The following is a 14,045-nucleotide window of genomic DNA, read 5'->3' as shown; positions in this document are numbered from 1 at the left end:
CAGAGTATTAGGACAAGACCAAGGGACTGCTTATTTAACAACCTCTGTGTATGAGGCAGATACACAGCATGTGGGAATCCTGGTCTACCTATGTTCTTGCTACTAAAAGTGTGATCTGAAGACCAGCAGCATCAGCACCAACCTTATTACAAATGCAGATTCTCAGGCTCTACTCCCGACTGTCTAGATTTAATGAGGGTCCAGGGGAGCACCAGCACTAATCCTACAGGCTCCTCCACCGCATCGCTCATCCTTCACCTCCTAATTCTGCACAGCAGTTAGATTGATGCTTCCAGGGAGCAGTCACACCAGGTCATCTTCTATTCAAACCATCTTATGAGTCCACATCTTTCACGGGCATCAGACACCTTCTAATATGCTGGAGGCCCACATGATCTGGTCAGACACTGGATCTCATCTCAATTCTTCGCTCCTCCAGCCATAGCTGCTTCCTGGCTCTCCCTTGAACACAGACACTCTCCTGCCCTCCTGCATTTGCACTGGAGGCTCCTCTGCCTGGAGAGAACTCCCCCCAGACATGCTTGTGGACATTCTTTCATGTCCTTCATATCTTTACTCAAATATCATCTCCTCAACAAGGCCTACACTGACCACCCTAGTTCAACAGCCACATTCCCTGTACCCACACACTTATACTCTGGTCACCTTCCTCAGAGCACTTGCCAATCTCTAGGCAGACACTTCCCTCACTTATTAGGCTCATTCTGCCCCCTCACCAGAACATAGGGCACAAGGCCAACAAAGTGTGTCTGTTGTTAGTTCACTGAGGTTTCACAGATGCAAAAACAGAGCATCGTCTATCTGGCACACAACAAATACCAGCTGAAGGAATGATCGGTGTAGACGCCTCTGTATTCTATCTTCATTGATGTGAACTCAGACCACTCGCTCTCTCGTGGCAGCTACAGCACAACAACCATTCACACTGACATCAGTGCTGCCTGTGCTTTCCCCACAAGAGCTGATCACCCCTCCCTCCCACACCGACCAGTCTGCACTCTACGCATAATGATATCTTCTCTTCAGAAAAGATGATCCCAGGCTGATAGGTCCCATATTCCAACCTGCTGTGACTATTAGGCACTGCTTTATAAATGCAGGAGTTTGGATTGGAAGAGATGACAGGCTGCAGAGAAGATAGAAATCCAGCAAGAATTAAGACTGGAAACTATTGGGTCCCTCCTCTATCATAACGCCAGAATTTGGTACCTTAAACAAAGGTGCAGAAAGGATGCAAAGAAGAATCCAGGAAACAGCCTGAGAAGGCTGGCTAGAGCTGAATGAGAGGACAGTTTCTCTCTTGGTAGCAATGAGAATCCTCTATGAGGACTTTGGTGACGATTCCTGCCTCTGTCAGAGACGGGGGACACACAGAGCAGAATAACAGAACTCTAAGCACGAGGGAAAAACAGTCACTATTCAGAAAAACCATAAATAAGCAAAATATAAACCCATATACACAAAAAAGGCCTGGGGGCAGGACCTAGGCTGAGCCTAGGCTATATGGTGACAGGAAGTCCTCGCTGCCCACCATCCTAGAGACAGAACAAGGCCCAGGTGACTTCTGAGTCCCTGTGAACACAGATCTTGGTGGGACAAGAATTGACTGAAGGGATAGGGACAAAGGGGCTGAGAATATGACCCAGCCCAGGAGTGACCACACGAAAGCTCACGATGCACTGAGCACTGACTGGACACAGGCTCTGACCACACTCAGCTCCTCAGAGTCTCCTCCTGTCCCTCCTGCAACAGACTGAGCACAGCAATCAACACCATTCTGAAAGGTTCCAGGTGCTTCTGTTCATTTTCTCTCTTAAACTGAAGGAATTTTCTATTTTACTTTCCCAGCAAACTCTCTTGGCAGGTATTAGAAAAAAGTAATTCAATATAGATTTTATTTCCAATAGGAAAATAAGATATCATTACTCAGCACATGAGAAGCAAAGACAGTGATGGAGAGGGTCCAGCTCTGTCTCTGCTGGAACAGGAATGTCCATGAGAGAGGAGAACACAGGTCAGGGTGGGAGGGGGCACGGTGGGCAGGGGTGACCAGTCTCCCCACCTCCTCACTTTATGCTAATAGGAGCACAGACACATTCAGATGCAGCTGCAGAAAGAGGGGTCCGGGGATCTGACGTCACAAAGTGGGACCGAGCATCACACAGTCCCCACAAGGCAGGGGTCTCACACTGTGAGAGAAAAGAATCAGGAACAAGTTCAGGTCGGTCATGTAAGGGCTCACATTCTCCACAGCCCCCCACATGCTCATATGTCCCACTCAAAGATCCCCACCACCCAGTGTGTCCCCTCTGCCCCAACTCCTCTCCCAATCTAGATGCCCTAGGGTCTCACCTTTAGGATCCGTGAGAGGCACATCAGAGCCCTGGTCACTGTCACTGCCTGGGGGAGAACAAGACCAGGATGTGGTCAGAACCCACAGGAGAGAAACTAGAGAAGGCACTTTGAGGAGGGTGAGTCCCCCATGGCCTCCTGTCTGCACCCTCACAAGGGTCTCAGGAATCATACCCACTCTGTACTTACTTGCAGTCTGGGTCCAGCCCCCTCCTTTTTCACCTGTGAGAAGAAAATATCATGTGAGAGACCATGGAGAAGACTGAGTCATGAGACCCTAGAGGAGCTCCCTAGTCCTGGACGACAAAGAACGTTTCAGAACTGCGACCAAAAATCCAGGACAGGCTCAGGAACCTGAAAGAAGGAGACACGGGGGGCTGGACCACTGCCCTCCTGGAGGTCTGTCCTCAGCAGGCACATTCCCTTCTCACCTTCAAATGCTGAGAAACAGGCCCCCAACTGGAATTATGAAGATGAAAAATTTGTCTTTCATTTTCACATGTACTTCACAAAAGGGTTAGTTAGTCTTAGCATCAGCTCAGATTCCACAAGTATGTGGAGGGTAGTTTACAGTAACGAGGCAGGCAAACTTCCACCTGGGCTAGAAACTCGCCCAGTGAGACAAGAAAACTCAGGTCCCTCCCTCCCTTCCCTACCTGAGCGCTTCTTCCTCCAAATCACAGCTCCAGCCACCACAGCCACCACGAGGAGAACCAGGCCAACAATGATGCCCATGGTGAGGAAGGAGGGCTGAGGAGGTTCTATGGAGGAAAGTGAAGGGGCCCTGACCTCAGGCTTGAGTCCTGCCCTTGCTGAACTGAGTCCTGAAGAGCTCCCACTTTATCTGAGAGGAAGCTCCAGCCCCATCTCCCTCCTTACCCCATCTCAGGGTGAGGGGCTCCTGAAGCCCCTCGTGCTGCACATGGCATGTGTATCTCTGCGCCTCTCCAGAAGGCACCACCAGGGCTGCCCACTTCTGGAAGGTTCCATCCCCTGAAGGCCTGGTCTCCACAAGCTCCATGTCCTGGGTCTGGTCCTCCCCGTCACGCTGCCAGGTCAGTGAGATCTCATTTGGATAGAAGCCCAGGGCCCAGCATCTCAAGATGACCTCACGGTCAGAGATGGGGTGATGGGCCACATGTGTCTTTGGAGCGACTGAGGAAGAAGAATCAGAAAACTCACATTTTGTGTCACCTCCATGGGCCACTGGAAGCAGCATCAGGTGACCATCCTGAGAATAAGCAGGAGAGTGGGTTTGAAAAGAAGAAGCACAAACACCAGACATCTGCCTGGACTCCAGGGTCTGGGAACAGCTCCGAATCCTTGGAAAGTTCTGGAGTCAGGCTGACAGCTAAGGGAGGAGGCTCCGTGTAAGAGGCAGAATACAGAGTAATGGTCCTGATGTGGGAAGAGGCTGAATGACTTAGAAAAGCTGGAGTCAGGGCTCCTAAGATGTTCTCAGGGTGAGAACAAGACTTGAGAGACAAAGTCATGGTTCATAAGATGGTGGCCAGGGTCAAAGGGCAGCACTGACCAACTTTTTCAGGGATGGTTTACTGCTTCTTAGTCAAAGACACTGGATTCCTTAATTGTCCTTCAGAGAACTAAGATCATGGCATCCAGCCCCATCACTTCATGGCAAATAGACAGGGAAACAATGTAAACAGTGACAGACTCTATTTTCTTGGATTCCAAGATCACTGTGGACAGTGACTGTAGCCACGAAATTAAAAGACATTTGCTCCTTGAAGAAAAGTTATGACAAACCTAGACAGCATATCAAAAAGCAGAGACGTCACTTTGGTGACAAAGGTTCATATTGTCAAAGCTATGTATTTTCTAGTAGACATGTATGGATGTGAGAGTTGTACCATAAAGAAGGCTGAGTGCTGAAGAATTGATGCTTTTGATCTGTGGTGTTGGAGAATACTCTTGAGAGTCCCTTGGACAGCAAGGAGTTCAAACTAGTCAATTCTAAAGGAAATCAACCCTGAATATTCATTGGAAAGACTGATGCTGAAGCTGAGACTCCAATACTTTGGCCACCTGATGCAAAGAGCTGACTCATTTGAAAAGACCCTGAGGCTGGGAAAGATTGAAGGTAGGAGGAAAAGGGAATGACAGAGGGTGAAATTTTTGGATGGCATCACCAGACACAATGGACATGGGTTTGAGCTTAGCTCCCGGAGTTGGTGATGGACAGGAAAGCCTGGCGTGCTGCAGTCTATGGGGTCGCAAAGAGTCGGACACGACTGAGTGACTAAATAACAAGTGGGGCCACTGGCGAGTCACCGTCTTGTACAGAATATGAAAACCTGGGCGAATTCCTCCCTCTCCTGACAGGTAGTTGCGGCGCTGTTCCCACAGGGATCCCATTTTCCGCTCCTCGTGGGAAGCCAGCTCCAGCCCGACGGGAGATCAGGGCGGCCCCGCGCCCCTCGTACCTGCGCGCAGCAGCGTGTCCTTCCCGGCCTCCAGGTATCTGCGGAGCCAGTCCACGCACCGGCCCTCCAGGTAGTTCCTCACACGCGCCGCATCACCTGCCCCCTCAGCATGGTGCTTGGTGATCCGAGCCGCCGTGTCGGCCGCGGTCCAGGAGCGCAGGTCCTCATTCAGGGCGAGGTAGTCTCTGCCGTCGTAGCCGAACTGGTCATACCCGCGGAGGAGGCGCCCGTCCGGCCCCACGTCGCAGCCGTACATCTCCTGGACTGTGTGAGACCCTGACCCGCCCGGACCACACGCGGTGATTAAACCCAAACTGAAAATGAAACCGCGTCAAGCCCCGCCGGCTCCTCCCGGGCGGGGGCCGAGAGTGTCCCGCAGTGTCGGGGTGACCCTCGGACCCGCAGTGTCGGGGCGACCCCGCCGGGCCCTGGGGATGGGGGTCGTGACCTGGACCCGGGCCCGCGTCGCTCACCGGCCTCGCTCTGGTTGTAGTAGCCGCGCAGGGTGTTCAGGCTCACTCGGAAAAATTGTGCGGTGTCCTTGGTTCTCTGCGTCTCCTCTTCCCAATACTCCCGCCCCTCCTGCTCCATCCACGGCGCCCGCGGTTCTATCCTCGGATCCGGGGCGTCGCTGTCGAACCGCACGAACTGCGTGTCGTCCACGTAGCCGACGGAGATGAAGCGGGGCTCCCCGAGGCCGGGCCGGGACATGGCGGTGTAGAAGTACCTCAGGGAGTGGGAGCCTGGGGGCGCGGAGGGGTGAGATCTGGACCCTCCTGCCGGCGCGGGTCCCGGGTCCGAGGTGACCGGGCAGGGAGCGGGGGAGGGGAGAGGAGCTCGTGATACGGAAATGGTCGGAGAAGGACCAGGCCTTGGGGGGCGAAAGCAGGGGGCGGGAAGCAAGGGAGGGACAGGCCGGGACCTGGCGGAGGGGGCGGGTCTGGTCGGGTCGCCCCTTCCCTGGGGGTCCCGAACCCCCGACCCCCGGGCTGTCCCCTCGCCCCTCCCCACAGAGGCCGTTCCCTCCCGACCCCGCACTCACCCGCCCAGGTCTCGGTCAGGAATAGCGCACCCGGCAGCAGCAGGAGGAGGGTCCACGGCCCCAGGACCCGCATCCCGGGGGTCCGGGAAGAAAAGAGTCCGGCGGGTGGACAGAGACTTCGTAACCTGGAACCGCGGGGACGACTATTGGCAACTAGAAACCGAACACCCAATGGGAGTGAGAACTGGGGCCGCGTCACGAGTGTCCGGGCAGGAGGGCCCGAAACAGGTGGTGAGAGAGAAAGTGAAAGAAAGGCAAGACGGGAATCCCCAAGAGGTAGCGTCCCCGTCCCAGACACCGCCCTTGACCCTGAGACCCTGAGAGCCTCGCCCTCCGGGGGCTTTGCCCTGATCCCTCCCCTCCTACACCGATAGCTCCTTGTCACACTGTCTGCCTGAGTCCAATCGACATTTTCCATGGTAGAAATAATAAAGTTTGAATTCTTTAATTAATTTGTTTAGAATAATATTAATAACCCATGCATTTAATATGAAAAATAAGTTATTTCCCAAAACAAACATGGTAGTGAGAACAGTGAAGGTTTTGTTTGTTTTTTTTTTACAAATGCTTCATTTTATTTCATGGTGGACAGATGCCTGTATAGGCTGCAGGAAAAAGGGGTGACTGCCTCGGGCTGTGGGCAGGGACTAGTGGCCTCCATAGTTCTGTATGAGCTCCAAAACTACTAAAACAATCATCAGGGAGCCGGTGGACACAATGATGATGAGAACAGTAATCAGGAGGAGGCCCAGGACCAGGGCGGAGATGTTCAGGCACTTGGCGGTGGAGGCATAGCTCCGGGCCTCAGTGATGTCACCAATCATCTTTTGGTCCCTAGACTTCACAGAGTAGGTGAATGCCACGAAGCCCAGGCAGCACCAGTTCATGAAGATGGTGTTGAACAGGGACCAGACGATGTGGTCGGGCACAGAGGTCTCACTGCAGACGTTGATCACTGTGGTTGTCACGGGGGCCTGGCTCTGGGGACCCCCCAGCACGGCCACCTCATGCTCCTCCTTGAGCATCTCATAGGCTGGGGGCACTGCACCATGCCCCAGTGCATAAGGGCTGGGATGTGTGGTTCATGGTGGGGATGGAGCAACTGCAGTCCAGATGCCAGCACACATTCAGGGGCCTCTTTCTTTACTCAGGAGTTTCGATTTCTCTGAATTTCTGTTTCCTGGCTTTTGGGCAACAGAAGCTTTTTCAGTTCAGTTCAGTTCGGTCACTCAGTAGTGTCCGACTCTTTGTGACCCCGTGGACTACAGCACTCCAGGCTTCCCTGTCCATCACCAACTTCCGGACCTTGCTCAAACTCATGTCCATCCAGTCGGTGATGCCCTCCTACCATCTCATCCTCTGTCATCGCCTTCTCCTGCCTTCAATCTTTCCCAGCATCAGGGTCTTTCCCAATGAGTCAGTTCTTTGCATCAGGTGGCCAAAGTATTGGAGTTTCAGTTTCAGTAACAGTCCTTCCAATGAATATTAAGGACTGATTTATTTTGGGACTTAAGAGTCTTCTCCAACACCACAGTTCAAAAGCATCAATTCTTTGGCATTCAGCATTTTTTATAGTCCAGCTCTCACATCCATACATGACTACTGGAAAAACCATAGCCTTGACTAGATGGACCTTTGTTGGCAAAGTGATGTCTCTGCTTTTTAATATGCTGTCTACATTTTTTTACATTTTTATATTTTTGCAATTCCCTTTCTTGCCATCTCATTAGAAAACCACTGGATTTTCACGTTTGCTTCTACATTGAATCCGTTGTTTTGATTGAAATCTATGATAATAAAAAGGCCCACACATATGTTGGAGAAGGAAATGGCAACACACTCCAGTATTCTTGCCTGGAGAATCCCATGGTCAGAGAAGCCTGGCAGGTTACAGTCCATGGGGTCGCAAGAGTCGGACATGACCTAGCGACTACACCACCACCACCACACATATGTAGGAGTAGTATTTTTAATAACCTTTTCAGGTAATTATGTAAGTTCATCTTTGATACAAATCTAAAACTACAGAACTGGTAGGTTCTTAAAGGTTATTTTCAAAGTGGACCTGAAATTATCACTGACTATTTACTGTTCTGTTACATCAAAATCCCTAAGGCTTTTTTTCATATTGAATCTCTTATACTAATATAAGATTTTTTGTAAGTAATACATTGTTTCGCTAAGTTACATAAATCTTCCAGTGTCATTCACTCTTTCAAGTGAAGACTGTATTCCACGCAAGAGAGGGTAGTTCAGCTCATACAGATTATTTTCCTTGAGTCACAGGACTTTGGAATGTAGCAGAAGCTGTTAATATATACTTCCCATGTCATCATAGAAGATACTTTAGTTTTTTGAGAAAAATAACTATTTATTAGCATTTTGAGATGTGACCGTAAAGTTGATTTTCCTTAGGGAAGCAGCTCGTTTTTGCAATAAGAAATGCAACATAACAATATTTGTGCAAGATACATGTTAATATTAGAACACCATCTTCTGAATTCCATCTAAGCATGAGAAGTTTGACAGACCACTATTCACACTTTTTTTAAATTACTCTAGCACAAGTGAATAAAAGCAGGTTTTAGAATTATCGTACCATTCTGTATCGCATTATAACATGGCATGCTTTGCTTCTGTTCTCTTGCAGTGGATCAGGTCTTTCAGAGCATCATCAGAGAAAGTGTGACATTCACCAAGCATGCTCACTTCAAAGAAAGCACATACCTATTTTACGCCATCAGGTTTACCATTCATTGTTCAAGAAAAGCAGCATCATTAAGACAGAGCCATGTAGAACTTTACTTGTCCTTGTAATTATTGGCAGGCAATTAAAGCCCATATTTAAGCTTTAGCTCCATTGGATCTGGTATTTATTAGTTCCCCAAGGGAATTAGAGATGCCCCCATATCCCTAGAGTGGAGAACACACAGTAGGACAATCAAGGAGACCAAAGTGAGCATGAGAAGTTAGAGCAGGTGGAGAGATTTAATCTGGGGAATACCTGAAACCAGGCGGGACCTGACTGAGGGATGCTATGGGAAGACTCTCCGGTGTCCTGGGCCTGGCAGGAGAGGTGGCAGCTGATTTATGATGTCCTCCTGTCAGGACAGCTCCAGGAGAGTCCTGATTTCAAATCTGTCAGGTCCTGATCCTAAATGTGTTCATTCAGCTGTATTGGCGTGACTACTTTGCCCAGTGCTGGTCTGGGGGCCTGTCATACACTGAACATCAATGCTCTCACATGGCTGAGCACTGGTTATAATGGAATACGGTGTATGCTGTTGTTGGCAGAGAACAAACCAGGTAATTAAAATCATCACCTCATCTCTCTCTCACAATTATTACAATCATTGCTCATTATTCTCACCCTGATGTTTCTTAGAATATACAGGATTTTAGCAAAGTTCCCCCAGGAAGGCAGACTTTGTGCTTTGGGGACAGGAGACAGTATGGACCTTGGCTCTGCTCAGCAGATCTCCCCCTTTGCCTGACTCCACTGAGATCTACTGCCCACCTTCACGTGGTCTCCTAAGGTGTCAGGGACATTCCCATTGTCTTCTGAACAGATCACTTGGCACCCAAAGATTCATATCACAAAGCAGGGGAAACATGATTGAAAAACATCTCTAGTCTATTACATAGGCTGTCAAGAGCTGTTTTACACAAATAGCTGTTTACAGATGGATAGAGAGACAGGACGGAGGTGGACACAATGAGGGACTGGACACATAATTTTACATGTCTGTGTGTCACAGAGACAACTTATGTCAGGGACATACCTTATATTTGTTACCTGTAGTGGACTTTCAACAGTTTCCAAGAGAGATTAAAGAAGAAAGGCAGTATACGAGACAGCAAAAGAGACACAGATGTATAGAACAGTCTTTGGGACTCTATGGGAGAGGGTGAGGGTGGGATGATTTGGGAGAATGGCATTGAAACACGTATGTTGTCATATGTGAAACGAATCACTAGTTCAGGGTCAATGCATGTTATAGGATGCTTGGGGCTGGCATGCGGGGATGACCCAGAGGGAGGATAAAGGGAGGAGGGAGGTGGGAGGGGGTTTCAGGAGGGGGAACTTATGTAAACCCGGGGCGAATTCATGTCAGTGTATGGCAAAACCAACCAATATAATATTGTAAAATAATTTGCCTCCAATAAAAAATAAATTAATTACCAAAAAAAAATCCAAAAAAAATAAATAAATAAAAAACAGAGACATTACTTTGTCAACAAAGGTCCGTCTAGTTAAGGCTATGGTTTTTCCCGTGGTCATGTATGGATGTGTGAAGAAAGCTGATCGCCGAAGAATTGATGCTTTTGAACTGTGGTGCTGGAGAAGACTCTTGAGAGTCCCTTGGACTGCAAGGAGATCCAACCTAAAGGAGATCAGTCCTGGGTGTTCATTGGAAGGACTGATGTTGAAGCTGAAACTCCAATACTTTGGCCACCTGATGCTAAAAGCTGACTCATTGGAAAAGACCCTGATGCTGGGGAAGATTGAAGGCAGGAGGAAAAGGGGAAGACAGAGGATGAGATGGTTGGATGGCATCACCGACTCAATGGACATGAGTTTGGGTAAACTCTGGCAGTTGGTGATGAACAGGGAGGCCTGGCATGCTGTGGTTCATGGGGTCGCAAAGAGTCGGACATGACTGAGGGAATGAACTGAACTGCAGGCATTTTCACTGCTTTCTGAATCTATGATTAAAGTTAATCTTCTAAGACTAAAAAAAATAAATAAATAAATAAATTTGAGATCTGAAACAAATTATTCATAAAGGAAGGTCTGGGTTCACTTTGTCTAAAACTCAGTTCCCTCACACATTAAGTTGTTGTTTTTCTTTTTTTGCATATATCCTTCTGAAAATAAAAAAAATGTTTTTTTTTAATTGAAGGATAAAAAAAAAAAATAGAAGAAGAAAGGCAAATTGATGTACCTTAAAGAAATCCTCCACGTTTACAAAACTCTGATTAAGGCTAATTGGAGAGGACAGCTAGGGAATGGGGCAGTGTGTTCGTCATAAGCAGCAATACACTGTCCTCTAGGGGGCGATGTGAGGAATGGTATGAGTGCTGCAGTGCTCCTTGACAAATTAGCAAAAGAAGCCCATATTCCACTTGCCACCATCACAGTCCTGCTGTTAGAGCAAACCAAATTCTGTAAGTTTCAGTGTTTTGGAGGTACCTTCTAGAGGAAGTTACTGTCTTGACTAGGACACGAGAGGCCACTTACCAAGTGTAGTGTTTGGGGGAGTGTTGGTTGATTGAGCCACTGGGTCAAGCACTGGTTCCACAGGGGAGACTAGACAGGAGGTCTCTGCCTCAGGGGAACTGCAGAGAGAGGGTGGAAACGTGCTGAGTTCACTTATCTATATCCCAGCTCTGTGGTCTGCTGGAGAGAAGTTAGTCTATCCAAGCAAAACAGTTTATGGCACATTTCTGTTTATATTAACAAGAAAATACTTTAGAAAATGAAGACTATCACTCATCATATCTATGATTTCAACTGGATTTATATAGCTTTCAAAAAAATTGGATTACCTGGATTACCTTATCTTACTCGACTCTTTTTCATTTAGTATGAGTAGTTGTTCCGACCATTCATAACTTTAGAGTGTACAGATTTAATGAATTCAATATTGTACTATTTCTTATGACACCCTGTACTTAAAGGCCCTGCTTCCAAGCTCCTGTTCCAGCTTCTCCGACCAGTATCCTGTTCTTTGAAAATAGAGTCCAAATCCTATCGTCTCCAGGCACCTTCCAGTCTAGAATCACTGTATGAACTTCCAGAAGATGTTCTCATTATCCTTTTCTCCTGGGATGGCAGGCACTTCCCACCATGTCTTTTCTCCTTCTGTGGATTCAGAGCTTCTCTCCGACCAAGATGCTGCTCAATCCGTTCTCAGGCCTTTCTTTGCACAGAGCTTGGTGTGTGGTAAACAGTCCCTAAACATTTGTAACCTAAATAAATTGAAACGAATACTCACTGTTGCTGACAACTTTAATTGTTCTGCCCTCTTGGGGACACATGCGGAAGACTTCCCAGCCTCCTTTGTAGTCACAGGACCATGTCACTGCCAATGGAGCAGGAGAGGACCTGGTGTGTGTCCTTTCAGATCTGGCCCATCACAACCTCTCACAACACTTCCTCTACTTCCAACAGCAGGAGGAATCATAAGAAACAAAAAAGCAAACACAATGGAACAAAATATTTCCAACATGAGGATTACAGTTCTTTTTACTTTGTCATTTATCACTTTCAACACTTTATTACTTGTTTTACCATGAATATACATTAAATCATATATCATACATTACACATATACATCATAATCAGAATTATAAAGGTTTCTCTAAATTTTTAAGAAGGAAGGCAGGTAGGTAGAAAAGTGAAGAGCTGGGGACACAGAGCTGAACCTGCTGGGCTCCATTCTTGGGCTCTGGGGAGTAAACTCACACAGCCTTATCTTCTCTTCTCAGGACTGAATTCTCTGTGGAGGCCAAGCAGGTTCTTTCCCTTCTTTTTAGGGTGTCATCATTTATTAGAACATCATCACCTCTTTGATGCTTTTAATATGGTCTTTGTGTATTACATGGCAAGGCTTCCCTGGTGGCTCAGAGGGTAAAGCATCTGCCTGCAATGCAGGAGACCTGGGTTCGATCCCTGGGTCAGGAAGATCCCCTGGAGAAGGAAATGGCAACCCACTCCAGTACTCTTGCCTGGAAAATCCCATGGACAGAGAAGCCTGGTAGACTACAGTCCATGGGATCGCAAAGAGTCAGACACGACTGAGCGACTTCACTTCACTTCAGCTATTTGCAGTGGGCAGAATCCAGCGCATTCTATGGCAGAACAACTCAGTCAAAATACGATGGGTCCTGGAGCAGAGAATGCGTATCCTAACATGTAATCTGAAGATGATCAGTCAAGGGTTTTACAAGTACAAGGAGTTTTCAGGTCGTTTTTCAAAAGTATCGTTTCCCTGCACACAAGAGAGTAATGACATACACAGTGGCTCTCCATCCAGTCTACTAGTTCATCTAGTGTTTCCCCAACTCATTTGAAAACTTATATTTAGACAAACCCTTGCACATCAGTGTTTACAGCAGATCCCCCCTTCAGTGTGGGCTGCACATGGTGACTTCCTTCTAAAGGTTACAGTATGGAAAGTGGGGAACCAAAAATAAAAAGTTCACAAAGAGAAACCTGGGAATTGTACCTTAGCCAGGTGATGAGGTGAACGTATTAGTGATAGTTGAGTGGACAAGTATACACCCTTGATGTGTGGAGAATGTCACTCACCTCTGTGGTCTTCTTCCCAAAAGCCCAACTCAAAGAGAGAGATATTCTACAATATCCCTGAGGAGTTCTCAAAAGGATCAAGGTCATCGAACACAAGAGAAATGAGAGGGACTGTCACAGCCAGAGGAGCCTGAGGAGACATGATTGGGACTTAATATAATGTGTGACTTCCCTGGTAGCTCAGAGGTTAAAGCATCTGCCCCCAATGTGGGAGACCCGGGTTCGATCCCTGGGTCGGGAAGATCCCCTGGAGAAGGAAATGGTAAACCACTCCAGTATTCTTGCCTGGAGAATCCCATGGACGGAGAAGCCTGGTAGGCTACAGTCCACGGGGTTGCAAAGAGTCGGACACGACTGAGCGACTGAATGGAATGGAACGGTGACATTTTAGGGGTGTGGTGAGGGTTGGCTGAGTTGATATATGAAGTGCTCAGAACGGTGTCTGGTACATACCTGATGCTCAAGCCTTGTCTGCTGTGGTGGCTAGAGGGATACAAGAGGAGAGAGAGGGAGAGGATTACCATTCCCATCTCCAGGGACCCAGAGATCAAACCTGAGTCTCCTGCCTTGGTAGGCGGATTATTTACTGCTGAGTCACCAAGAAAGGAACCCCAGAATTACTTGTATTTATTTCTGAAATCCATTCAAGAATTTTCTCAGCACAAATTTGGTGTTTGTTGGTGTTGAGCTGTTTGCATCTCAGCACCTGAAGGATGAGTGTACTGAGCGGGGTGTCCTCTTACATGAATGCTGTGCCTTGTGACTCTGCTCAGGAACATGTGCTCAGAATCTGAGACAGCTGGTACAGAAGAGACCTGCAGGGTCATAATCTAACCCACCATTTACAGGAAACAAGCAGAGAACTGTGGAG

The 14,045-nt window shown here is 47.9% G+C and overlaps 1 protein-coding gene and 1 pseudogene across 5 annotated transcripts; both read right to left on the bottom strand.

Moving 5' to 3' along the window:
* Positions 1-1,899: 1,899 nt before the first annotated feature.
* On the bottom strand, positions 1,900-6,016 carry LOC129543175 (BOLA class I histocompatibility antigen, alpha chain BL3-7-like). 3 transcript variants are annotated; one of them, XM_088831421.1, is made up of 8 exons: positions 5,860-6,016; positions 5,291-5,560; positions 4,818-5,093; positions 3,253-3,528; positions 3,030-3,134; positions 2,556-2,595; positions 2,374-2,424; positions 1,900-2,210 (listed from the first exon to the last, which is right to left on the bottom strand). In XM_088831421.1, exons 1-7 carry the CDS (start codon positions 5,930-5,932, stop codon positions 2,415-2,417), a joined length of 1,050 nt encoding a protein of 349 aa, XP_088687547.1. In that variant the 5' UTR covers positions 5,933-6,016; the 3' UTR covers positions 1,900-2,210; positions 2,374-2,414. The 3 variants fall into 3 exon arrangements, with proteins under 3 accessions (XP_088687547.1, XP_055262111.2, XP_055262110.2); XM_055406136.2 differs by having other exon boundaries at positions 2,374-2,421; positions 2,563-2,595; positions 5,860-5,947; XM_055406135.2 differs by lacking the exon at positions 1,900-2,210 and having other exon boundaries at positions 2,285-2,421; positions 2,563-2,595; positions 5,860-5,947.
* A 378-nt stretch (positions 6,017-6,394) lies between these two features.
* Positions 6,395-13,336, bottom strand: LOC129543176 (interferon-induced transmembrane protein 1 pseudogene; annotated as a pseudogene). 2 transcript variants are annotated; one of them, XR_016036007.1, is made up of 3 exons: positions 11,859-13,336; positions 11,102-11,199; positions 6,395-7,043 (listed from the first exon to the last, which is right to left on the bottom strand). The product of XR_016036007.1 is annotated as an interferon-induced transmembrane protein 1 pseudogene, transcript variant X2 (transcript). The 2 variants fall into 2 exon arrangements; XR_016036006.1 differs by lacking the exons at positions 11,102-11,199; positions 11,859-13,336 and adding an exon at positions 8,459-9,916.
* Positions 13,337-14,045: the final 709 nt, after the last annotated feature.

Source organism: Moschus berezovskii, chromosome 23 (genome assembly GCF_049115385.1).
Source record: "Moschus berezovskii isolate FMDL1 chromosome 23, NW_MosBer_1.0, whole genome shotgun sequence".
Classification (NCBI taxonomy): domain Eukaryota; kingdom Metazoa; phylum Chordata; class Mammalia; order Artiodactyla; family Moschidae; genus Moschus; species Moschus berezovskii.
The sequence above is the reverse complement of the archived record's forward strand: the minus strand, read 5'-3'. Positions and strand labels throughout refer to the sequence as shown.

Coding starts and splice junctions, on each gene's coding strand:
- LOC129543175 (XM_055406135.2), bottom strand. CDS start 5,932: ATGCGGGTCCTGGGGCCGTGGACCCTCCTCCTGCTGCTGCCGGGTGCG. Junction 3,529..4,817: donor GGACACGCTGCTGCGCGCAG/GTACGAGGGGCG, acceptor CTTCTTCCTCAG/TCGCTCCAAAGACACATGTG. Junction 2,422..2,562: donor GGGCTGGACCCAGACTGCAA/GTAAGTACAGAG, acceptor GTTCTCCCCCAG/GCAGTGACAGTGACCAGGGC.